The sequence below is a fragment of the Oncorhynchus keta genome, chromosome 13 (assembly GCF_023373465.1).
Source record: "Oncorhynchus keta strain PuntledgeMale-10-30-2019 chromosome 13, Oket_V2, whole genome shotgun sequence".
Lineage (NCBI taxonomy): Eukaryota > Metazoa > Chordata > Actinopteri > Salmoniformes > Salmonidae > Oncorhynchus > Oncorhynchus keta.
In genome coordinates, this window is record NC_068433.1 from 41,272,316 (window position 1) to 41,299,309 (window position 26,994).

Genomic DNA, 26,994 nt, shown 5'->3' on the forward strand with positions numbered 1-26,994 from the left:
CTTTACCCTTTGCCAAGGTTTAAAAAATGGTTGTTTCGAAGGAATGCATGGGTCGAATAGCGTTATTGCACATGCGCACTTCACATAGTAGGCGTTCCCTAAAGGAAATATGTAAATAAATGCTAGAACGCGCCAATAGGATTTCACGAGTTCGTGCCTGCCTCGCCCCACCTCTTTGCTCGTTTTGGCCAATATGATTATTTTGTTCCCATTTCATACGACACGCTCTGGTCTAATTTGGGTTTAGTTATAAGAATCTTTGGTATAAACATTGGCTGGATTGTACCATTCTCTCAAAAAATAATTTAATTGTGCTTCTTTTGACATATTTTCATGTATTTTAATTTTATTATAAATATAATACATTTATGTCATAAATGTTGTTTAACAACCGATTAATGCTGTCAAAGTGATCTAGTCGTGCATTTCAAAAGTGCGCACTCCCCCTGTTATGTTTTTGGTTTATTCCCATAGACTGCCATGTTGGATTGAGTCACAAATCTGCCGCTACTTGCGCTGGAGTTCTGATTAAAGTTTAGTATCTACCATATGCAAGACGTTGCAGGAATGTTCTCATAATTTGGAGTGAAGGAGGACCTTACGTTGTGTTTGGGACTAACGAAGACAATATCACACTAAAGCTGTTTCTATCGGGAAGTGAACAAACGTGCATCGATGTGAGGGTCCGGTTCCAGGCCACGGGAGATCAATGACTGTTTGTTTGGGTTTCTTACAACGTCGAATCGGAATCGTAACACACTTTTTGGTTGATTGTCAATAATGAGTGGCCATCTGCCGCAACGGCGGCCCGCTAACTGTGCATCCAAACTGCTAACCCCACAAGAGAACGACTGTCTCTTCAATTACCTCGGCAGAAAATGCACCGTAAGTTTATCAGTTGTTATACTTTCTTTACTAATTGCTCGTGAATGATGTTTAGCCGTTTCAGGATTAATTGAAGCCTCTGTAATTGATTCCTCAATATGTTTGATATAACAATCGAAGGAAAACAACTCTCGCCAATGGCACTGGCTAGATTGGTGGAACAGGGGTAGGGAAAAGTCAGTCTTGATATCCCGGGACATAGTGACATTTGGGCGGTAGAAAGTTTCAGTCAAGCCCCGAGGCTTCGGGTGTTCCCTGACACACCTGCATAGCACCCAGATGAACCAAACCACTGTTAACAAGAATGTGCTGCTCGGTTTTGTTGGCCCTAGACCTGGGCCAGTGTTCGGATCTGCTAAACTCATCAACCTGACTACGAATATTTTTTTCGTACTGAAGTTGCATAATGTCTTGGCTGATTTCGGAAGCAGCCTGTGTGCTCAGAACAGCCTGTGTGTTCTGAACAATCTGTCTGGCATGCATTGTTCTGTTGTCCACACAATACTTTGTCATAGGCAATCACACAATTCAGTTCAGTTGATTGCTCTCCTCGTTTTTTTGAGATGCAATCAGTGAAGAATGTGTCCAATGTAGCGTTAGTGTATCACTGTAGCAAATTAGCTCTGATGGGCAGGGACTCTATTTAATGTGACCGCTTGAGAAATGATATTATATAACGCGTTTTGTTATCATTTGACCCGGCCAGGAAATTATATTTCAATAGAAACAATGTGTCCTCTTGAAACGTGATGTGCATTGATTGCGCCCTTTAACCTCGGGTATTTAAGTTGGTGTAATGTACAATAATAGCATTGTAAAGGCCTAGACTTATGTCAACAAAATAGGTATACAGTATCTATTTTCTATTTTTACACCCCAGTGTGTCATCTTGATCTACCTTGGATGGTAGAGGTCAGTTCAGCGAGAGAATGTACCCCCCCTTATTTACAATACATGCAGGTATGAGCTACCTGTAAACACCAGGTTGGTTGATACAATTGGATGCCATTTAAGGCTGTTTATCAGTTCATCAGGAATGTGGTTTAATCAGATTTCCTCATGGTTATGGGTCAAGGCTGTGTTGTGTAATGTTTGATACTAAGTTGGTAGGTTTCTACCCAGTGTGAAGTCCAATACTGCTCGCACACTTTCCCTACAGTGGTTGAGCCTACAGTTTCTCCAGAGTAGGTGCGTTGATAGTTTTGTCTCGGTAGTAACTTTCCCATGCCACGTTACCGCACCCTTTGCTACTTCCCCATATCATCTGGCTTTGAGTCATGTCACCTTTTGTCATGTTCACAAAGTAGGCTAAGATGGCGTTGAGGAAGTCGTCTTCGCTTACTTCCTCTTTCTCACGTGGTGGGCCAGAAGAGTCTCGCCTCCTACCTGTCTGTCACAGTCATACCTGTCCCAGGTGTGTCTCTGCACCTGTTGTACACCTGCATACACAGCCAATGACATCATTCCACAGACATCCAGGCCATGTCACTCACCATGTGAGACAGCCCAGGCCTGCCCTGCTCTCCTCATGAAAACGCTCTTGTTAAAATCTGTGAGAAGTGAGTGATTGCTTGTTATGGAATGGTCTCGTGTAGCTAGAGAAGAAAATGTAGGAAGCTGCTGTCTTTTCTCTTCCTCCACAGAGAACTGAACACTGAACAGCCCCTGCTTCTGTGTTTAACCTTTGGCTTATTCCAGTTGTTGAAGGCAAGTTATGCTAGCTGAGCCAGAAGCTAATGTCTAATACCTGTTGCCTGTTGAGACATGGATGTTATGTGCTAGTTGGAACCAGAGCCAGAGCTGTGTCAGTGGATTTCAGCTCAGGGCCTCTCTCTGTGTTTCTCAGCTCAGGGCCTCTCTCTGTGTTTCTCAGCTCAGGGCCTCTCTCTGTGTTTCTCAGCTCAGGGCCTCTCTCTGTGTTTCTCAGCTCAGGGCCTCTCTCTGTGTTTCTCAGCTCAGGGCCTCTCTCTGTGTTTCTATCTCGGTCTCTATCACTCTGTCACTCCACTCTCTTTCAGTGATTCATACATACAAACAGTGAGCAGCACACTCTGAAACGCAGGCCCTGCCAGATGATGAATCACATATGTGAGAGGTTCAGCCTGTGTTGATGTGGCTTCACTGACATTCAACTCATTGGTATTCCTACTGCTTCACTTTTTACTATCAGCACCGGGCTAGAGGTGGAAGCTATCCAATTCGCATTCTGTGTGAGTGAGACAGAGACACAGAAACTGCCTGATCAGCAGTCCTCTCCAGCAGGAAGTGCAGTGGTCAACCTCCTTCAGTGTTTTGTGCTGGAGTGGCGAAAATGTGCCTTTTGATCTTTACCTCATACTCTCCTTCCCAACCTCTTCCCTGTTCCCACTTTCCCCACTTTGGCCTCCCCTTTACCACCCCTACTCTGGGCCTCTGCCTCCCAACACCAGTCTCTGTATTTCCTACTACTCTCCAGTCTCTACTCCTTCCCAACTATACTCTGACTTTCCCCCCTCTCTTTCTGTCCTTCCCAACCTTAGCCATTCCTACCCAATCCCACTTTTTAGGCTCATGGGAAATACTGTCAGGACATGGATGAATGATGCACACTTACCGTACATTCAACATCCTGTTTGTTCGTTTTCCCTGTGAGCCCTCTACAGTCCTACTGGCTGTAGTGTGTAGTAGCACCAGCAGCCTGGTGAGTGGTGCCATGGCGAGCTTTGATGATGTCACTGGGACTGGGTGCTTCCTGTGGCCGGTGGGGCTCGTTGAGGCTGCCACTTGTGATCAGAGCTCGAGAGTCTGATAGATGAAATCGCTCAGCTCTCTGTGACCTCACTATCTTTGTCCCGTTGTGGGCAGAGCCAGCTAGATGAGCACAGACATATATTGCTTTCTTTGAAATGTAGTCTAGGCTAGAAAGCTTCATGTTCCCCAGACACTGCACAGCTCTTACCCATCTGTGTGTAGTTAGCTACTAGGCGTTCTCGTGAACTTGCTTTACCACTTTCTGCTCTGGCCTGCCTTTCATCTGCAGGGTAATTGGCCTGAACCCCTCTGAGAGGAGGCTAGTGAACTTGGGGAAGAACCTGGGTCCCGTTTTCCAATAACATTTTAAGGCTAAGTTCATCTTTAGAACCTTCATAGGAGCATCGGTAAATCTCTGTGCTGTTTCCCAAAACCGTTTTTACTAAAGTTTCACTGGAAAGCGCTTGTTATTTACCCACTGCCTAAGACCACTTGTAAAACAGCTAAGTGTTTTGTGAGCTGCTTTTTTAAAAACCTTTCTGCGTCACTTCATTCACCGAAGATCAAGATGTTTCTGTCTGACTGTGACCAACAACTTTCGAACAAAGTTGTCTACACACAGGCCTACAAAGTTGCCAAAATATTTGCAATTGTTACAAACAAGTGAAGCGTAAAAAGCTTAAAATGTAACCCGAGATGACTGCATTAAAATATACTTTTGGTAATGTATGTGGACACTTGCTCATCAAACATCTCATTCCAAAATCATGAGCATTTATATGGGGGTGGTCATCCTGCTCTTTGTTGATATAACAGCCTCCACTCTTCAAGGAAGGCTTTCCGCTAGATGTTGGAACAGTGCTGCTGGAACTTGCTTCCATTCAGCCACAAGAGCATTAGTGAGGTCGGGCACTGATGTTGGGCGATTTGGGCCTGGCTCACAGTCTGCGTTCTAATTCATCCCAAAGGTGTTCGATGGGGTTGAGGTCAGGGCTCTGTGCAGGCCAGTCAAATTCTTCCACATCAATCTCAACAAACTATTTTTGTGTGGACCTCACTTTGTACATGAGGGCATTGTCATCCTGAAACAGTAACGGACCTTCTCCAAACTGTTGCCGCAAAGCACAGAATCATCTGGAATGTAATTCTAGGCCTAGTTCAAACCTTTAAAAGAAAATGTAACCTTTATTTAACTAGACAAGTCGGTTAAGAACAAATTCTTATTTTCAATGACAGCCTAGGAACAGGGGCAGAATGACAGATTTGTACCTTGTCAGCTGGGGGATTTGAACTTGCAACTTTTTGGTTACTAGGCCAACGCTCTAACCACTAGGCTACCCTGCAGACCCAGACCATTATTCCTACTCCGCTTAACTTTACAGTTGGCATTGGGCAGGTAGTGTTCTCCTGGCATCCGCCAAAACCAGATTATTTTCCACTGCTCCAGAATCCAATGGCGGCGAGCTTTCCACCACTCCGGCCAACACTTGACATTGCATGGTGATCTTAAGCTTTTGTTCGGCTGCTCGGCCATGGAAACCCATTTCAGCTCTGACGAAAAGTTATCGTTTTGCCGTTGCTTCCAGAGGTAGTTTGGATCTCTGTAGTGAGTGTTGCAACCAATGTCAGCTGATTTTTGCGTGCTTCAGCACTCGATGGTCCCGTTCTATAAAGTTGTGTGGCCTACCACTTTGCCGCTGAGCCGTTGTTGCTCCTAAACGTTTCCACTTCACAATAACAGCATGTACAGTTGACTGGCATAGCTCTAGCAGGGCAGAAATTTGATCAACTGACTTGTAGGAAAGGTGGTATCCTATGATGGTGCCACGTTGAATATCACAGTTCTTCAGTAAGACCATTCTACTGCCATGGTTTGTCTATGGAGATTGCATGACTGTGCTTGATGTTATACACCTATCAGCAATTGATGTGCCTAAAATGGCCAAACCCACCAATTTGAAGGGATGTCCACATACTCTGGATATATAGTGTAAATAGACAACGTGTACATACAATTTGACTGCAAATATATATTTGTCACATGCTTCGTAAACAACAGGTGTAGACTAATAGTGAAATGCTTATTTACGGGTCCTTTTCCAACAATGCAGAGTTAAAGATCAAATAAAAATGGTGACATGAGGAATAAATACACAGTGAGTAAAAATAACATGGCAGTGAGACAGGGACTTACCAGTACAGAGTTGAATTCAGGGGTACGAGGTAACTGAGGATGCTATGTACATTCTGTGCCTTCAGAAAGTATTCCCACCCTTTGACTTTTTCCACATTTTGTTACAGCCTGAATTTAAAATGGATTAAATGTATTTTTATTTATTTTTTTTACACTGGCCTACGCACAATACCCCATAATGTCAAAGTGGAATTATGTTTTAAAATGTCAGTAAGTATTCAACCCCTTTGTCATGGCAAGCCAAAATAAGTACAGGAGTAAACATTTTCTTAACAAGTGTCGTAATAAGTTGAATGGACTCCCTCTGTGTGAAGTAATAGTGTTTAACGTGATTTTTTGAATGACTATCTCATCTCTATACCCCAAACATACACTTATCTGTAAGGTCCCTTAGTCAAGCAGGGAATTGCATACACAGATTTAACCACAGACTAGGGAGGGTTTCCAGTGCCTTGCAAAGAAGGTAGATAAAAAGCAGATCTTGAATATCATCAATAGCATGGTGAAGTTATTGATTACACTGTGGATGGTGTGTCAATACAACCAGTCACTACAAAGATACCGGCGTCCTTCCTAACTCAGTTGCCTGAGAGGAAAGAAACCGCTCAGTGATTTCACCATGAGGCCAATGGCGGCAGGGTAGCCTAGTGGTTAGAGCGTTGGACTAGTAACCGGACTAGTAACTGGAAGGTTGCGAGTTCAAACCCCCGAGCTGACAAGGTACAAATCTGTCGTTCTGCCCCTGAACAGGCAGTTAACCCACTCTTCCCAGGCCGTCATTGAAAATAAGAATGTGTTCTTAACTGCCTGGTTAAATAAAGGTTTACATTTTTTTTTTTTTTTTAAGTTAAGAGTTTAATGGCTGTGATGGGAGAACTGAGAATGGATGAACAACATTGTAGTTACTCCACAATACCAACCTAATTGACAGAGTGAAAAGAAGGAAGCCTGTACAGAATAAACATTTTCTAAAACATGCGTCTTGTTTGAAACAAGGCACTAAAGTAACACTGCAAAAAATATGGCAAAGCAATTAACTTTGTTCATAATACAAAGTGTTATGTGATGGGCAAATCTAATACATTACTGAGTACCACTTTCAAGCATTGTGATGGCTGCATCATGTTATGGGTATGCTTGTAATCGTTAAGGACTAGGGAGTTTTTTTTATGTTCAAAGGAAACTGAATAGAGCTAAGCACCGGTAAAATCCTAGAGGAAAACCTGTTCCAGTCTGCTTTCCACCAGACGCTGGGAGATGAATTCACTTTTCAGCAGAACAATAACTAAAACACAAGGCCAAATCTACACTAGTTGCTTACCAAGAAGACAATGAATGTTCCTGAGGGGCTGAGTTAGTTTGACTTAAATCTACTTGAAAATCTATGGCAAGACCTGAAAATGGTTGTCTAATTTCACAGAGCTTGAAGAATTTAGAAAATAATAATGGGCAAATGGTGCACAATCCAGGTGTGGAAAGCTCTTAGAGACTTACTCAGAAAGACTCACAGCTGTAAATGCTGCCAAAGGGGCTTCTACAAATGATCCACTCAGGTGTGTGAATACTTGATATTTCTGTATAAAATGTTTAATACATTTGCAAAAATGTCCCCCCAAAATTATGCTTTTTGTCATTATGGGGTGTTGTGTGTAGATGGGTGAGAAAAATAATCTCTTTTAGTCAACTTTGAATTCGGTCTGAAACACTTGTTGATCTCCAAGGAATTTCTAGTCAATCGCCAAATATTTTTGTGAAAAAAAGAACACAGGGTTTTTAAAAATGTTTTATTAGTTCCGGGCTGTTGGTGGTAGGTGCAGCCAATTCAGCTGTCCTGCGTGCCAGGTAGGCAAACTGTTGCCATTTCATGTGTCTGAAGGTACAAACTCTGCCTTCCCGGTGGGCCTGGAGAGGAAATCAAGAGCTCTATGCCATTGCTGGCCAATCCGATTGCTCAGATGACCGAGTCTGCAGTAATTTAGCAGGCATAAAAGAAAGCTACGGCAAAATTGATACGGTGAGATTTCAAAACGTTTAAAACTGTGACTAGAGAGAGACTGTCAACGAATACAGCAAAGAGATGCTGTTTTTATGAGTGAGTTCATGTTTAAGTTCTTACTCCGAACTGTCAACACTTTGTAGTCAACACTTTTATAACCCATATTCCGCGTTCTTCCTATTTCCACTCAGCGCTGCGACAAGCAGTGCAGCAGCAATGAATTAGTAGGAAAGTGTGTATATATAGGCTTGCGTTGTTATTAGCGGCTTGGGCCTTTTTTAATATCAAGGAATATTTCACTTTTCTCTGTTAATAGGAGTAACAACATGAATTTGTGCATGAGGCAGAAATAATGCGGTGCGACTTGAGTTTCGTCATCGGCTTGAAGACTGTCCCTTTTTGGTTTGTGTCAGTGGAGGAAAGGGAGAGCGGAGGGATGTTGAGAGACGGACCCTCAGTCTGCTGCTCTCTCTCTGAGACTGACCACCAGGTGCAGGCACCACCAGCCCAGTAAAGTTTAAAAGCAAATTATTCAAATGTGCCTCACAAGTAATACAACAATGGATCTATTTATTACCAGTGTGATCATATAGCCTGCCACAAATGTGGAAATATATATTTTTTAAATGTCCCGAACAACAATGCACTGGCAGGTAAATTCAAGCAAAGCCAATATGCAGTGATAATGTATTGGGCCGATAGCCTGCTGCACAAACCTCATTGCTACAGTACTGTTTTTAATTGGTTAATGTTGCATAGGCTTACATTTTTAAGTCATGTTAGTAAAAAATCAGAGCGGTAGATCTCGGCATGCATGTTGACTCAAAGTGATCTTGACTCAGAGAAGGTTGGTGACCACTGGGCTTTGTCATTTGTCTAACGATGTACTTAGCGAACATTCTTGCCGTGTGGTGTTTTTGGCTTTCGGCTGTTGTAGGTTTACGATGCGTCGTTCCATCGGTATCGGGAAACCGGGCCCTGATCTTGAGTCTGTGTAGTGGAGCCTGACATCCAGCCCTGCTGAGTCAGAGGGTCCTGCTGCAGGCCTGTCTGACCCAGCAGGATCACATATAATGGGCATGGAAGGAAGGCCTGGCCACATCCGTCTAAGACCATGAGATACTTGGCAATAACTCTCCAGTTAGCTCTGTTTGAGCTGGCCCTTTATCTTTATGACAAGTTATCTTCAAAGAGCTGCGGACATTGTTTGCATTGCTGCAGCAGCTTCACTTGGTAACCACTCTGTTCCCTGAGATGGCCGCCTCCTCCTAGTACAGGGCTGCCCAACCCTCTTCCTGGAGATCTACCGTCCTGTGGGTTTTCAGTCCAACCCTAATTTAACACACCTGATTCTACTCAGATATGCTAAATTAGGGTTGGACAGTAGAACTCCAGGAAGAGGGTTGGGCTGCCCTGGACTAGAGCTTTGAGGTCTAGATGCATTACTGACATGTCTGCTGTCGGAGTCAGTCAGCGGTGTGACAGCTCGGTCCTATAGAGAAGGGCGTAGAGGCTGTTACGGTGAGACACACTGCTGCCAACAATAAAGACATGTTATGACAGGCCATCCTTCCTGTCCTCACATTACTATAAGTAAATGACAAGAGTATATTCACCACTTTTTTGGCAGCCTGACAGGCTACTTTACCGTCCTGCGTGAGGAGACTGCTGAGATGTCAGTAAGCAATACAGAGGACAGTACTGGCACACGAGGACAGGGTGACTTTAGTCCTGCTGAGAAATGAACTGCGCTGCAGTAGTCTAAACTCTGCCAGGGCTGTCACACCTCTGTAGTAGTGTTTCTGCGCATACATTATTTTCTAACCTTTTTATTTAAAGTTCGACTTGGCGAGATGAGGTTGCCCTGAGCAGATCCGCAGATATTGAGATGAGCGCGATGCAAAATGTTGCGCGGTCAGAGCATCTGCGCACATGCACGGGTGCGCTTCACACTGTTACTGCGTGATCTCTACAGGACCAAAACAGCAGAGAAGTTTAGCCTCGCGCTTCAACCCTCTTAGTTGTTGAGGAAGTTGCCCTGTTATTGTGTATACTTGCATCCTTGAGTCTACCTTTTTTAAAGCAGGAAGTTGATTCCATTGAGGTCAAATACATATTTTTAAAGGGAGACCTGGCCAACACTGCTTCACTGTAAAATATAGACTGAGAGTCTGAGTCTCAGTTAAATCCCTGTTACATCCATTTGACATTTTAGTCATTTAGGCGACTCTTATCCAGAGCGACTTACTGTTCGTGGGGGTTGGGCCAGTAACTGAAAGGTTGCTGGATCAATTCCCCGAGCTGACAAGGTAAAAATATGTTCTTCCCCTGAGCAAGGCATTTAACCCACTGTTCCCCGGGCTCCGAAGAAGTGGATGTCGATTATGGCAGCCCCCCCCCCGCACCTCTCTGATTCACAAGGGTTGGGTTAAACACTGAAGACACATTTCAGTTGAATGCATTCGGTTGTATTAACACCTTGTGCCTTTGTCTCCCCTGCAGTCGCTGTGTTCAGCGGTGGTGCAGGTATACTCAGCAGACAGGAACTCAGCCTGGACCAAGAAGTGCTGTGGTGTGGCCTGTCTGGTCAAAGACAACCCAGCACGATCCTACTTCATCAGGGTTTTCGACATGAAGGTGGGTTTAGTTCACACTGTAAAACAACACATTTTCACTACACCTATCTGATGTGTGTGACACAACATAGATTTAAAACCAATGTATATAATAATAATTACATCCACACACTCTCTCTCTCTCGCCACAGGAGGGTAGAAGCATGTTAGAGCAGGAGCTCTACAACAACTTCTCGATCACTTTTCCCAAATCTTACTTCTTCACATTCGCAGGAGACGTGAGTTATCTCTTTCTCTATGTACTTGATGTGCTTTGCTCCAGCCAAGTCCTTTCACATGTCATGGTCCTTTTCTTTATGGCAAAAACCTGTGTGTGCTGTCTTTTGAAGCCTGCAGTGTTGTTCGTTCTTATGACATTCCACTTCCTGTGTGTGTGTGTGTGTGTGTGTGTGTGTGTAGTCGTGCCAGATGGGACTGAACTTCGCCAACGAGGAGGAGGCCAAGCTTTTCCGGGGAGCCGTCGAGGACCTGCTTGGGAGACGACAGAGAAAATCTGGTGACTACTACCTACCGATGCCATCTTTGATTCTACTGACCTCGGTTTTAATATATCAGAGATCCATCTCCTCTCCTCTCTGACCTTAGCTTGGTCTGCTAATGTTTGGATAGATCCTCTCAATTTTGAGATATGGATCTCTCCTTCTTTTCTATGCCATCTCCTTCCTGATTGTTCAATTGGCAGCTCTCGCTCTCTCTGGCCCACAGTTAAGGGCTTTAGCTCCAGTAGAAGGGGAGCAGATCTTGAATCAGCTTCACCCTCTACTAAATCCTAACATAAACTTGTGCCCGATCAGCTAAGATCATTGTCCAGGGGCAAGAGTGCTCTTCCGTGCCTCTTTTTGAAGTGCTCATGGAGACCAGCTTGCTATAATGACAAGTTCAGGACTGTTTGTCCTCTGTCCCAAACCAGCAAGAGTCGATGCAGTTTCTGTGTGGATGATCCTCTTTTTAGATTTAAGCTCTGTCTTGTCAGTCAGTCTGTGATCGTTCTGGTAAATCACTCGCACACGTACGCTTGACAATCAAAACCCACACACACACACGCGCATCCATGCTGCTTATAAACTAACTCCATCTGTCCGACCCCCCCGCTTACAGAAGAGTTCCTCTTTGATCCGTACTCACCTGTAACTCCATACCAATCCCTTACCTTTCACTAACACACAGCACTATACAGGAGTTTAATTCTATATATTTTGTTTTACAGAAAAACAGACGTCAAAATGGTAGGTCAAAATGGTAGGTCCTTCATGAGTCTTTTTTTTTTTTTTTTTTTTGAAAATCATTTTGATGTTAACCAGAAATCGACGTAGACACTAAGTTTTTAATCAAATAACCCTTAAATGATTTGACTTAAAATATACATGCACGTAAACAAACACACTCGTCCCCACGTGGCTTTGATTGAGTGGTTCACGTGTAAAGCCATTGGATAATCCACTGAAAGCAGGTTGTCTCAGAGAGAACACCTCTCCCAAGCCCCTAACTAACAGATTACCTACCCTACCGCCCCAGTCTTAATCTTAACCATAAGGGGTATGGAAGTACTGTAAATCTGACTGTGGCATCAGTGGTGAGAAGCAATTTCTATGTACATAATAATAATAATATATGCCATTTAGCAGACGCTTTTATCCAAAGCGACTTACAGTCATGTGTGCATACATTCTACGTATGGGTGGTCCCGGGGATCGAACCCACTACCCTGGCGTTACAAGCGCCATGCTCTACCATAAATCCTCTTTCCCAGACATGCTTAGGTAACCTGCATACACACTCCAGAAAGCCAGTTCTACAGGGATGTTGAGCAGATCCCTCAATCTTAAAATTCTATTCCTGTGACACCACTCGCACTCCATCACACACTCCAAACCAGGCCATATGAATAAACAGCCAACCTACACATTCTATAGATAAGTGGCTACAGTTGGAAGTCGGAGGTTTACATACCCTCAGGTTGGAGTCATTCAAACTTGTTTGTCAACCACTCCACAAGTATCTTGTTAACAAACTATAGTTTTGGCATGTCGGTAAGGACATTTGCTTTGTGCATGACGTAAGTAATTTTTCTAACAATTGTTTACAGACAGATTATTTCATTTATAATTCACTGTATCACAATTCCAGCGGGTCAGAAGTTTACATACACTAAGTTGACTGTGCCTTTAAACAACTTGAAAATTTAAAAAAATGTCATGGCTTTAGAAGCTTCTGATTGGCTAATTGACATCATTTGAGTCAATTGGAGGTGTACCGGTGGATGTGTTTCAAGGCCTACCTTCAAACTCAGTGCCTCTTTACTTGACATCATGGGAAAATCAAAAGAAATAGACCTACACAAGTCTGGTTCATCCTTGGGAGCATACCTCCAAATGCCTGAAGGTACCACATTCATCTGTACAAACAATAGTACGCAAGTATAAACACCATGGTACCACGCAGCCGTCATATCGCTCAGGAAGGAGACACCTTCTGTCTCCTAGAGATGAATGTACTTTTTGCGAAATGTGCAAATCAATCCCAGAACAACAGCGAAGGACCTTGTGAAGATGCTGGAGGAAACCGGTACAAAAGTATTTATATCCACAATAAAACGAGTCCTATATTGACATAACCTGAACCGCCGCTCAGCAAGGAAGAAGCCACTGCTCCAAAACCGCCATAAAAAAGCCAGACTACGGTTTGCAACTGCACATGGGGACAAATATCAGACTTTTTGGAGAAATATCCTCTGGTCTGATGAAATAGAACTGTTTGGCCAAAATGACCATCGTTATGTTTGGAGGAAAAAATGGGAGGCTTGCAAGCCAAAGAACACCATCCCAACCCTGAAGCACGGGGGTGGCAGCATCATGTTGTGGGGGTGCTTTCCTGCAGGAGGGACTGGTGCACTTCACAAAATAGATAGCATCATGAGGAAAGAGAATTATGTCTTGATGTTGCTTCAATATATCCACATCAGTCAGGAAGTTAAAGCTCGGTCGCAACTGGGTCTTCCAAATGGATAATGACCCCAAGCATACTTCTAAAGTTGTGGCAAAAAGTCTTAAGGACAACAAAGTCAAGGTAGTGGAGTGGCCATCACAAAGCCCTGACCTCAATCCTATAGAACATTTGTGGGTAGACCTGGAAAAGGCATGTACGAGCAAGGAGGCCTACAAACCTGACTCGGTTACATCAGCTCTGTCTGGAGGAATGGGCCAAAATTCACCCAACTTATTGCGGGAAGCTTGTGGAAGGCTATCCAAAACATTCGACCCAAGTTAAACAATTTAAAGGCAATGCTACCAAATACTAATCAATTGTATGTCAACTTCTGACCCACTGGGAATGTGATGAAAGAAATAAAAGCTGAAATAAATATTTCTCTCTACTATTATTCTGACATTTCACATTCTTAAAATAAAGTGGTGATTCTAACTGACCTAAAACAGGGACTTTTTACTAGGATGTAATGTCAGGAATTGTGCAACTGAGTTTAAATGTATTTGGCTAAGGTGTATGTAAACTTCCCACTTAAACTGTATATATAACCTTGTAGAGTATAAGAGGTGTGTCATTCTTCTCATCAGTATCCAGCCACGCTGGGGGTGATACAGTTCATTGGCATTTTTCTTGAATTTATGTCATTTAGTACCAGAGCTTTCCTTACTCTACAGATACTATAACAGTCAAAAGCTCTTTCAGAGATGCTCTCGGTAACTGGTTAAGTTGATTTGCTGTGATGGGACATTAGTGTCACACTTTTCATAGCACTCCTTGGAATCGCTTATCAGCGGTGCATTCTATTGGACTTCAAAGCTAGTTTGCTCTGTGCCTGGCTCCCCATAGTGTTGTACTGGTCTTACTGGGGGGGGCAGACCGTGCCACCCCAATCAACTCCTGGTCTGCTTAATCAGGCTAAGAGGATTTAATTCAGCTGCTAACGTTAGTTACTTCACAACTCTCACACTACCCCAGTCCACTCACAGCACTGGCCATGGAACGGAAGGAGTTGTTGTGGGGGGGGCTGAATTGGTGACATTTTTGCCTTTTGTGACCTGTAAACAGATTTGATCAGACTGGCATGGCTTGGGCTGTGCCCATACAGACAACATTCTGGCCGAGCAGGCATGGTGTGTTCTGCCTGTGGCCATACAGCGGTTTGTTTGTGGTGTCTCGGTGTCTGCAATAATGACAGGTGAGAATGACCCTGCCGATTAGGAATTAACCGCGTTCACCCAGAATGTTAGTTTCTGTTGCCTTATCGCTCTCTTTTTCTCACTATCTCTCCTTCTTTCTCCATGCTGTCTCTGAGTCCCGTCTCCCAGCCAGCCAGCCTCTCTCTCTGATGTAGATTCATCATGTTTAAGAGAATCTCAGGGATTATGGTGGATTAGCAGTGGGCATTAATGGTTATGTAAAATCCAGCAGCACTGTGATTTGCTGGGATTAGAGGTGGGCTGGAGTTGGGGGTGTGGATTGGCCCGCTGGTGGAGAGGGGAGGAAGGCAGAAGGGAGGGGATGAGAGAGTATGGGAAAGAGTGGCTCGTAGAGCTGGGACCTGGCAGTGCTCCCTGTTGCGAGGGTGAGGAGAGAGCACTCTGTTTGGAGGCGGGGCCAGCTGTAGCTGTGGCATTTGCCCAACCCCTATCCACCTCACTCAGCCGGAGGGTCTTAGACCGCAGGCAGAGCCAGGCAGACTATCTGTTCATACCCTGCTCAGTCTCCTCTCTGGTTACTCCTCCACCTGGTTCTCTGGATCTGTTTTTTGGAAACGCCTGGAGTTGGTTCTCTAGTTCTATAGCTCGGGATGTCTCTCTGATTCTGTAGATCTTTGGATCAGTGGCTCTCTGAGCTATAGCCCAGGACTAAGCACCACGTAGTCTTGCCCCCATGCTTCTGCCATTGCTCTAAGATGATGTTCTGTACCACCTTCTTGTCCTCTCCCTCTGAGGACCTATCTGAGGGGGGAGGAGGGGCAATGCTTCCGGGAGGGTGTCTCTCCACCCTCCACTGCCTGATCCTTCCCCAGGAGGAACTATATGCGCCCCCCTCGGACCTCGCTACCCGCCTCTCGCTACGCCACGGGGACCACGCTTGTGGCGTGGTGGGTAAGATGCTGCTGGACGTCAACATGGCGGCGGCCGGAGAGTGTAAGCGGGACAGAGGGTGGAGGAAGGGGGACGGAACTCCCTGTGACTGTAGTCCCTCAGTCTCACCCTCGGTCAGAAAGAGCCCCCGTGGGGACTCCAGCCACAGAGGTAGGTGGCTAGGGAGTCAGGACACTCATGTCCCATAGAATTCAGTTTGGATTGACCACTATGTGGGTGTCACAGGACGTGTGAGCCGCAGGCAGTGGTAAATAGTATTCAGTGTGAGGATTCCACACGAATCTCATCCAGGCAGTGTTGTAGTGGTGGCTTTGTTTTTCTTGTTTGCTGTGCGTTGGTCTATCTCTGTGGTCCCACCAGCAGACAGCTCTCTGACCCCAACTGCCCTAAGCCTACTGGGAGGCTTTAGAGAGATGGTTTTACACGAGGAGTGCTTACTGAAATTGTAATTTGATCACAGTAGCAGGTAGTGCGTTGTGACGTTGATGTCCAGGTGTTTAAAGGCAAGCCACTGTCTCACCCTGTGTGCCCTCTCATTGAACTAATTGTTGGAGGACGCGTCAATGATGGAAGTAGGCCTCATTAATGAAATGTACATCAAAAGTATTTTGTAATCGGTATGTTAAACTACCTAGTTCTGACACTCGGGTCTCTCTCCCCCAGACCTAGACTCTCCTGGACTGTAGCATTGTGGGTACTGTAGTTCTGACTCTTCTGTTCCTCCTTAGGCCCTGCCCTGCCCATGGCCACGGTGGACATCAAGAATCCAGAGATCAGCAGTACGCCACGGTTCCACGGCCACAACTCTCAGCTCAACATGGTGAGCAGCAGCGTCAACAACAACAACAAGAAGGAGAAGAAGGTGAAGGGAAAGAAGGGCAAGAAGCTGACCAAGGCGGACATCGGAACACCCAGCAACTTCCAGTAAGTATTCTTTCCAATTTATTCCTTTCCGTTCTGTTCTATTCTGTTTAGTTGTGTGTTTTTAAATTCCGCTCTTATTTGTGACATCTGAGAAGTAAGGGTCTCTTTCACAAGCCCTCAGTGTGGGTTGAATCCATCATGAGATTAAATATTTGGCACTTCTAGTTACTGACTGTGCTGTCAAGTTAGGATGTGGCCCATTTGGGTCAACTGGGGGGTATTGCACAGCTAATGTATAGAGGAGAACCTCTAGCCATACTGCAATGTGTTAATGTGCAGGCTAAGAGTTGATGGGACTTTTTAATCCTGGACATATTTCTAATCACATGTAAAATGTATCTGGCATGATTGATGGATGTGAGGATAATCTGTCCTGTGTTTTTAGGAATTGGACACTGGTAGTCAATACTATGCTACTGAGTTACTGAAGTAGTGTAAACCAGGGGTATTTAACCAGGGGTCCGCACCCAGGTATTGCAGGGGATCCGCAAAAATAAATGCATTTATACAGTAGCAGTCAAATGTTTGGACACCTACTCATCATTACCTGCCCAGGGACTGCGGTTGAAAATTAGCCGGCTGGCTAAAACCGGCACTTTTAATGAAACGTTGATTAATGTGCACTGTCCTTGTAAAAATACAAAGGTTTTTCCTTTTACTGTTTTCTACATTGTAGAATAATAGTGAATATATCAAAACTATGAAATGACATACATGGAGTCATCTAGTAACCAAAAAAAGTGTTAAACAAATCAAAATATGTATGAGATTCTTCAAAGTAGCCACCCTTTGCCTTGATGACAGCTTTGCACACTCTTGGCACACTCTTGGCAATCTCCCAACCAGCTTCATGAGGAATGCTTTTCCAACAGTCTTGAAGGAGTTCCCACATATGCTGAGCACTTGTTGGCTGCTTTTCCTTCTCTCTGTGGTCTAACCCATTACCAAACCATCTCAATTGGGTTGAGTTTGGGTGTCCGTTGCTCGTGTTTCTTGGCCCACGCAAGTCTCTTATTGGTGTCCTTTAGTAGTGGTTTCTTTGCAGCAATTCAACCATGAAAGCCTGTCTCCTCTGAACAGTTGATGTTGAGATGTCTGTTACTTGAACTCTGAAGCATTTATTTGGGCTGCAATCTGAGATCTAATGAACTTATCCTCTACAGCAGAGGTAACTCTGGGTTTTCCTTTTCTTTGGCGGTCCTGAGACAGTTAAGTCATAGTGCTTAATGTTTTTTGTGACAGCACTTGAAGAAACTTTAAGTTCTTGAAATATTCCGTATTGACTGACCTTCATGTCTTCTCGGAATGGACTGTTGCTCTTTGCTTATTTCACCTCTTCTTGCCGTTTTATGGACTTGGTCTTTTACCAAATAGGGCCATCTTCTGTATACCACCCCCACCATGTCACAACACAACTGATTGGCTCAAACGCATTAAGAAGGAAAGCCATTTCAAAAAGTAACTTTTTTTTGAAGGCACACCTGTTAATTGAAATTAATTTCAAGTGATTATCCTTATGAAGCTGGTTGAGAGAATGCCAAGAGTGCGCAAAGTTGTCATCAAGGCAAACTTTGAAGAATCTCAAATATAAAATATTTAGATGTATTTTTTTTTTTTTTTACACTTGTTTTCTACATGATTCCATATGTGTTGTTTCATAGTTTTGACGTCTTCACTGTTATTCTACAATGTAGAAAATAGCAAAAATGAAAGAAAAAGCCTTGAGCGAGTAGGTACTGTATATGTCATTGTTTTTTTGTGTGGATATTTATTTTCCAATGGTTTTTTTTAATGAATATCGCTAGCAACAACAGAATAAACACATTTTGAATTAGAAGTATCTTGTTTCTATTGATTTTTCTCAACTCCTAATATTGAGTAAATGACACTCTGGTGTATCTGTCATAGGCTTTGAAAAAGCACCTGCGAATAGGCTACCAGTGTGGCATGTGCCGTGTCTTGACTTGGACATACATTTCTGCCGACACATGGCTCACCTTTTGTTTAACCAGGTAAACGGCTGCTCTTAGCGAAAGTTTGCTTGGAGTTACCTTTTCTAGTTAGGCGACTTTAGAGTTTACACTTCCTCTGTGTGTCCTCTCATCCCCTGAGTGTAGGGTTAGGCTACTATATACTGATTGGATCATTCCCTCAGGCTCTGTACTCCTCTCTCTCTCTGATCATGTGTTTCCTTCTAGGCACGTTGGCCATGTCGGCTGGGACCCCAACACAGGCTTCGATGTGAGTATGACTGACTGACTGGGTTCTGACTGAGGAAGAGATATTGTTGTCTATACTGTAGCCTCTGGCTATTAGACTCACCCCCTACTTCTAATGGTATGGGAAGATCCTATCTGACCTGTGATCTGCCTCTTCTCACACGGTGGTCTACCTCGCCTCTGTCGTATAATGTATGGGATGTTTTAATGTCACATGAACAAGTACAGTGAAATGCCTTTCTTGCTAACTCAAACCAGTAGGCCTGGACAGTGGGATGGTTTCTCTCAGAGGATGTGTATTACTGGGAGAAAGAGGGGAGGGAAGGAAGTGGGGGGGTGGGGGTTGTTGCGTTTTCGTCCCCCTTACCAGTCCTCAGGCTCAGAACTTGTTCTGAGGTAGTGCTCGTCGGACATGATTCTCCTCAGAACTAAATATTAAATATTATGACGCATCTCTCCATCTCTGCCCACTGCAGAAGTTACTGCCAGCCCAGTGTTACACAAGGAGATTTCACGTTATCAACCTGTTTCTGCATAATCCATCCATTCATTTCCAAAAAAAAGGATAAGTAATTATTGCGTGGTGTTCTACATGCACATCGGACAGAGCAGACGGGGAAACGGAGGATTTGTTGAAATTTCTGAAATTAACATTTCAATGATTTTGCGTTTTCTGAGCTTTAATACTTTCAAGGACTTAAGTGGAGAGCGAGAGATGAGAGAGGATGTTTTAACATGTTTCGACAGAAACAGGAAAGAACCCTGCAATATTTAATTTATTTACAGCTGCAATTCATTACATAAAGAAGATATATTATTATTATTATTATTATTATTATATTAGAAGACAACCTGAATTATATAGAGGTAAACAAACTAACTAAGCTGTTTGTGTCTCTGCCCAGAGAGCTAGAGTAGTGGTTTAAAGTAGATATGATATAAACCTGTGTAATCTAGTTCTGTGGGAATATAATCTCACAGCCTTCAATCCACTCCACCGGTTAGCCAACGGACAGTGCCAACCTGGCACAGTTCCCCTCAGCCACCAGGTGGTGATGCAGGGGCTGTTTTACAATAGGGGTGCCAACATCAGAACAGTTTATCTCAGAACATGAGACCGCCAGCTCTGACATAATGTGGTTCTAACTGAGTAATGTTTTATCCCAGTGAGGTTTTACCTAGAGATGCACAGATGCCATTTTTGACCGATATCCAATACTTCCCTTGCCAAGAAACCCGATCCCGATAACGGATAGTTAATGTTTTATCAGCCTTTTAAGCATTCCAGTACACTTAAATAGTTGAAACGCACACACTGACCAAAGTGTTATTTTGTTGGCATTTACGCATGTCCCTATTACCAGTGAAACAATCAAAATCCATTTCTTTCACTTACTTGCTGTGCTGTTTTGTTGTTCAGTCGTTTCATTCTCAACCAGGATTTTATTGTACATGTCGAGCAGTGAAGTGTCAGCTCTGTCTGTCCTTTCCACAGTACGGAATCCTCGTCGACTCACTGTGCTGTCAGACTCGACATGCTCATGGGGCTGACGTCGCTGGTCCAAATGTCAAGTTGTGAAGTTAATAGCAGTGGCGTCCATAGCAAGTAGCCCGTGGATGTGCGTTTTTCAACGTTTCTGTGTAACTCCGGTAGGGCTACATCTGAAAAATAGCGCCTACTTGGTAGTGTGTAGCGGGGCTCGAGGTGCTCGACCAGTCGGCGAAAGCCAACATCGTCCACAACAGAGAACGGTTGATTGCCACGGGCAATGAATTCTGTCGTTATTGAATTTCGCCTTTTTGAGTCTCTCGCTGAGATTTTCTTGAAATTGTTTAGTTGTGCACTTAGTAGTCACTGAACGTCTGGTGGTGATGGACTTTCAAATGAGTAATTAGGTTTGTGGTATTGAAAGATTTCACTTTTTCCCCTCTGGAAATAATATAATAAATAATAGCAGCACAAATGTTTCCTTTTTGTTATCTTCCTTTGAAACTTAAATAGATCCACACAAGCAGACATTGTGGGCCAGGTTAGTAAATGTGCTGCGTTGCACGTGTAGCGCTGTATTTTTCGTGGTGTCATTACGTCATCTACCTACGTTATACAGGTATGCACGTCGGCGTTAAACTATACATCGAGCCGATGCCGACGTTGGCATTTTTAGCGAATATCTGCCAATTCCGATATGCTTAACAATTTACATTTTTTTTATTAAATTATTGTATTTTTAAAAAATCTGTTTCTCGTGCATCCCTAGTTCTAACTCATTGAGGTTAAAACTGAGTGGAGTTCTAACTGATAGAACGTTAGAACTCCTATTTCCTGTAATCCAGTGTTCTCTTCTCTCCTCCAGGTGAACAACCTAGACCCGGAGCTAAAGAACCTGTTTGACATGTGTGGCATCTCTGAGGCCCAGCTGAAGGACAAGGAGACTTCCAAGGTCATCTATGACTTCATCGAGAAGAAGGGAGGAGTGGAGGCAATCAAGATAGAGCTCCGCAGACAAGGTGTGTGTGTGTGTGGGGGGGGAACTAAGGGCCTTTGGGTTGTTTGTTTGTCAGAAGAGTATTGATAGTTGGTCACGGTGACTTACAAAAACAAGTTATCTTGTAGCCTATGTAGTGTCCATATAGATTGTTTAGTGCTCTAGAGTCTAATGTTCAGTGTGTGTTCCTCAGGTCCTCCACCTCCAAGGTGGTGTGGTAGGTTGGTTTATCTCTGCATGGTGCTGTTGTGGCATTAGTCTGACTGGGAGCTGTCTGATAGACTAACTCTGACCTCTGTAGGACAAAATAGTCTAACACAGAGTTTCCCAAACTCATTCCTTGGTGCACCTATTTTTTTGTTTGTTGCCCTAGCACTACACAGCTGATTCAAATCACCAACTCATCAAGCTGTGTAGTGTTAGGGCAAGAACCGAAAAGGTACACCCAGGGGGGCCCCAGGACCGAGTTTGGGAATCCCTGGTCTATCACAGGGGTGCACAACTCCTCAGGCCCTCGAGTTCCTCAGGACTGAGGCCCTTGAAGACCAGGGTCTGTGTCCACGAAGCATCTGAGTGAGAATGCTGATCGAGGCTCTGTTTTGTCTTAAAGATCATAATGAATCAATTATATGGAAAGATCCTAGATCAGCACTTTTACTCGCAGATGCTTTGTGGATATGAGCCCATAGCTGTGCGCCCCTGGGCATGATCTAACATGTATGGACCTTGACAGGCCAGACCAGGAGTCCGATTGCAGTGTGCTGAAGAGACGTTTTCCTTTTCTTGACTGTAGAGTCACATGTTAGTCAATGCTATACTCTTTTATCCCACCACAAAGCTTTTGTCTGACTTTCTGGGTTAGTTGAGAAGAATTACTTGAAGCATAGCTGTCCCTAGTGGCTACAGTCATTACTGCATGGTGTCTTAGCCGCAATTGAGCTGTATTTATTTTCTGCCTTTCCTCTGAGGTTCTTCTAGAATCTAAAGCATGTTGTGAAGTGTGTACAATAGTAGATGCCATGCTAAAATTATGTCTCTTTCTGGTCCAGCCCCTCCACCCCCTCCTTCCAGAGGCGGACCCCCACCCCCTCCCCCACACCAGACCTCCAGCCCCCCACCCCCGCCCCCACCGGTCAGAGGCAGGGGCGCACCTCCCCCTCCACCCCCCTCCAGAGCGCCCACCTCAGCACCACCACCTCCCCCACCCTCCAGAACAGGCATGGGAGCTCCACCCCCACCCCCAACTAGAGGCCTTCTGCCCCCTCCTCCCCTGGCTCCCCATGCCCCACCTCCTCCCCCACCTCCCTCCTTCACCTCAGCAGGTATTGGTTCCGGAGCACCTCCTCCTCCTCCCCCGCCACCTCCCGGCCCTCCTCCCCCACCCATGCTTCCGGAAGCTGATGGTAGGGGTGCTGGTAAGCCCTCAGCCCTGTTGAGCCAGATCAGGGAGGGGGCTCCGCTGAAGAAGGTGGAGCCCGTTTCCACCAACACCAGCCGAGGCGGTCTCCTCGAACAGATACGACAGGGCAAACAGCTAAAGGCTGTGAGTGGACATTACCTCCTTATACATTACTCCCTAACCCATTGTTCCCCAATTGCCGGCCCGTGGGCCAAATCTGTCCCGTCAGCAAAATGATTTGTCACCCCAAAGCCCCCCAATTTAATTAGGAAAATTTGTTTCATCTTAAAATAAAAATGTCGGACCCGAGGTGCAAAAACTCCCAAATGCAATGTCCCAAGAAGGCAGTTAACTTGCCTAAATAATGCAAAAGTTACATTTTAACTTCATTCATGGGGAGAGAGAATGCAGGAGACATTCAAATAATAATAAAGCATGCAGTGGACTATTTTGTGGTGCTGAAATTTTAAACTGCAACCGCAGTGCAATCAATAGGAGATGAACAGCGCCTGGTGCTGGAAATATAGCTAACTTGTTATGCAAGTGTTGCACAGCAACAGATTGAGAAACTACACCAGTCGAGTAATTAATTTCAACAATGATCTTCATTTTAATTTGACTTTACAAACAACAAGCGGGTTTAATTGGAGTCTATTTCTTAAGAGCCGAGGCCTATATAAAATAACTTAACTGGCTGTCGTAGGCTGAGACTCAACAGCTTTTTCACAAGAAAAATAGAAGTGGGATTTTTAAAATTAGGGCCTACTTACAATTGCAACTGTCCAAAAATGAAGCGTCCTACATAAGACAATAATTGAAAGAAAGGCGACCTGTCTGAATGTCGGTATAGGGGTAGCCTGCTCCTGTAATGACAGAACAATTAGAAAATACTGTCAGCGTTACCTAAATATCCCTGAATAAGCACTCACAATGTTACTATTTATTAAATACAGTCATATATGCCACTAAGTTGTTTAATCAGTGGGAAAAGTTGCATTTCCCCTGGGACACGATCTTGTGGATGTCGGGTGAGATGGATGCGATTGTGATGCGCAGGCGGTCCTCAATCGACTTATGTGAAAGCCGGTTCCTGGCGTGAGTCTATACCGCGTTCATAGAGGAAAATGAGGACTCGCAGGTGTATGTCCAGCCACACATTGTTGGCACATAAAATGTGAGTTTCTTGATTGTGCTGTGTTCCTCTGAGAATGCCACCCAGTTAACGCTTTAGTGTTTCTGCGTCGGTCCTCTGTCTGGGGCGGGAAGGCCACTTTGAAAGTGCTATGCTTAGATTCATAATGTCTGAGATTACATTTTTTGCAAACAGTGACATTTTCATTGCAAATAAGACACACTGGCTTGACATTGGGGAAAAGCTAGAAAGATGACATTTATCTCTGTACATTCTAGCCTGAAACGTATATTTTCATTATCCAGCTTTGATAGTTTTTGCGATCATGCTAATTGTTCTGAACAAATGTTGATGTTAAAAAAAAAATACTGTAGGCTACGTGGATGTGTTTTTCCCTCACCAATCAACGCACAGAGAAATAGACAACAAAAATCATTAATAGAGACATGGTGATTTTTGTGTAATCCGATCTAAATGATTATTTTGTCACTGAATGTATTATGTACTAATCAGATGTGTTAATGTTGCTCAAATTGTAGTGTAGGCAAATTAACTGGTGTTAATATTATGTACTAGTTATGTTCTGGCCTGCCGACTACTGGTTCAGAAAAAACTTGTCCATTGGCCAAACCTGGTTGAAGAACCCTGCCCTAACCTCTATGCCCCTGGTCCTTATACCCTGGCTCCTAACCTCAACCCCTAAAACCCAATTTTATGATTGCTCTAGCATTGCTATCCGGAAGCTCCGTACTGCGGGTGCGATGCAATTGTGGAGCCTCGAGTCTTGTAGAGGCCAAATCGAGCTCCATACCGCATCGCAGTGCACCTTGCCAAATTTTGTAACAATGCAGAGGGCTCCATATTGTTCCACATTGACCTGATTGACAACTTCCTTCACAACAGCTCTGCGAAGCGCAAGCACAATCAGTGTGAATGCACTGGCTTCTACAGAGGCCGTATCGCAGCAACTGCTGTACGGCCAATGCAGACGTTGGCTTGACCATGCAGCGCCTTTAAGGCTAGCCCTTCACACTTCCCCCTATCCTCTAGACATACTAAACGCACAGTCCCCTATACTGGAGAGTGTTCACTGGTGTGTATTCCTGTGTATGTTCCAGGTGACTGACGAACCAGGGTCAGGAGGACCCGCCACCCCTTCAGCCGGCATCGTAGGCGCTCTGATGGAGGTGATGCAGAAGAGGAGCAAAGCCATACACTCATCAGGTACACACACACACACACACACACACACACACACACACACACACACACACACACACACACACACACACACACACGAGATAAGAGTTTGCTGTTATATTCATACCAATGTGTTTTGTATGTGTTTGTCTTTCTCTCCCTAGATGATGATGACGATGATGACGAGGAAGAAGACTTTGAGGATGATGATGAGTGGGACGACTAGTGACCCTCCCCCTCGCGGATGATTATGACAACACTACATTGTTCCTAAATTGTTTTTCTAAATCTTATTCAAATTATAATGTAAATGTTTTATCAATTTGCTGTATATTTTTGTTGCCTTTTTTTTATTTTCTAGATTATTCTGTGCAATACCTCATTTAATATGTAAAGGTTTGTCATGTTATCTTTCTGTAAAGTTTTCTTCTCTCTCTTCTCTCCTGGATTTAAACTTTTTACATCAAGTTTCTCTTGATCTAAGAAGTCAGTCAGTGACTGGAGAGAACAAATGAACAAACTGTCAGAGCCCTTAATAATTTTAGTTGTTAAAAATCGAGAACACTATTTTCATACCCTTCTCTTACTTTATTTTTACTTATTCAAAAATCCTAGTTTAGCACTCTTATTTTCTTATGAAATCAGCTCTGTTGGAATATTTTGCCCCATTTTCTGTCAAATTGTAAATCTACTCAGTTTTGTATTTTTGCACGAATTGAAAGAGGCTCAGTACGTGAATACAGAGCAGTATCATGGCTGTATCTGCAACGTTATGCTTGAAAGGCTATCACTTAAATAATCCAACACTGTCAACCTGTACACTAGAGTAGTACACACACACAGCTGTCTTCTCTGTTTTTTGGTTTTTCATCATAGTTACAATACATTATTGATTACAAATGTTTTTTTTTTATTTTAATTTATAGTAGCAATCCGTCTCCTACAGTTTATTTGTTTGAATCGGGTCAGTGCAGATGCAACGCTTGAGGATGAATTAGTCTGTCAATTTAATGACATCTGATTTTGCAGCCGAGTGTCCCATGATGATCTGTTTCTCTAACAAACTGTCCCTCAGAACCAGTGAACTACACTAACACATCTACTATTGACACTAACCTGACTCTACACAGGGGGATACTGCTTTCTCATTGGAAGGGAACCAATGCTGTTCTTTACAGTATCGCTCTGTCTGTTTTCACGATGAGTGAAACTGCGTTCAGGAACCAAGATATATGGACATCAAACCTTCAGAAATTAGGTTGGAAGAATAATGGACTATTAAATTGTACACTCAAATAAATGTTAATAATTTACAGAGATGCTCTCCTGTTTTCTGTGGGATGGATGTGAGTATGTTTAAATATGAACAGACGTGTAGGATATGCACCTTTTTACAATAAGTGCTTGTTTGGGCCTAAGGTTGTTTGATGGAGAGCAACTTCTGAGTGTTTACCTATTTTGATGTGTGTGTGTGTGTGTGTGTGTGTGTGTGTGTGTGTGTGTGTGTGTGCGCGCACTGAGCCCACTGGCATCCCTTCCATCAGTAGTGAGTGATGACCAGAGCTCTCATCACCAGCAGCTTAGTATGACTGATTTGATGAGCTGGCCATCTTCACATGGGGTCTTTGAACAGTACATATTGAGATGAATGAATATGGAAGACCTGAATCTATATGCTACTGATATAGAGTCTGATCTACACTTAATATTTCTGACTGTCCGGTGATGTTCTAAGGCATGTCTGAATACCCGAATATCCCCCTGGTATGTCTGCTCACACAGACTGAAATAAGACTGCCTGCGTTAATATTTAGATTTTAAAAGTAGTTGGTTGTTATTGCAATCTGTTCTAGGTGAGTGTAGCTATGCCAAAGATGGAGGGGGTGCAGCAGAGAATATGTTCTGTGTCCACGCTCCTTTGTGCACTTGGTAAGCCTGTCCCCTATGAAGGGTTTACGAAAGCGATTATAGCAGGCATGTCACATTTCCAGCTGGCTCCTCCGTTGCGACGTTACCTGAACGCCCATCTACGCCCCGCTAATCGTTAGCTGTCTTATCGGCTGCTATCTGAATAGATCTATCGGACATTTTATTTTTTCT

General features: G+C 43.9%; 1 protein-coding gene across 2 annotated transcripts; it reads left to right on the forward strand.

Moving 5' to 3' along the window:
* The first annotated feature begins 453 nt into the window (after positions 1–453).
* On the forward strand, positions 454–26,209 carry LOC118392347 (actin nucleation-promoting factor WASL-like). 2 transcript variants are annotated; one of them, XM_052460167.1, is made up of 10 exons: positions 454–885; positions 10,308–10,442; positions 10,573–10,659; positions 10,841–10,937; positions 16,263–16,458; positions 18,657–18,699; positions 21,032–21,185; positions 22,213–22,706; positions 24,813–24,918; positions 25,059–26,209. In XM_052460167.1, exons 1-10 carry the CDS (start codon positions 781–783, stop codon positions 25,118–25,120), a joined length of 1,479 nt encoding a protein of 492 aa, XP_052316127.1. In that variant the 5' UTR covers positions 454–780; the 3' UTR covers positions 25,121–26,209. The 2 variants fall into 2 exon arrangements, with proteins under 2 accessions (XP_052316127.1, XP_052316128.1); XM_052460168.1 differs by lacking the exons at positions 454–885; positions 10,308–10,442; positions 10,573–10,659; positions 10,841–10,937 and adding an exon at positions 15,318–15,684.
* Positions 26,210–26,994: the final 785 nt, after the last annotated feature.

Coding starts and splice junctions, on each gene's coding strand:
- LOC118392347 (XM_052460167.1), top strand. CDS start 781: ATGAGTGGCCATCTGCCGCAACGGCGGCCCGCTAACTGTGCATCCAAA. Junction 10,938..16,262: donor GAGACGACAGAGAAAATCTG/GTGACTACTACC, acceptor GTTCCTCCTTAG/GCCCTGCCCTGCCCATGGCC. Junction 16,459..18,656: donor GGAACACCCAGCAACTTCCA/GTAAGTATTCTT, acceptor GTTTCCTTCTAG/GCACGTTGGCCATGTCGGCT.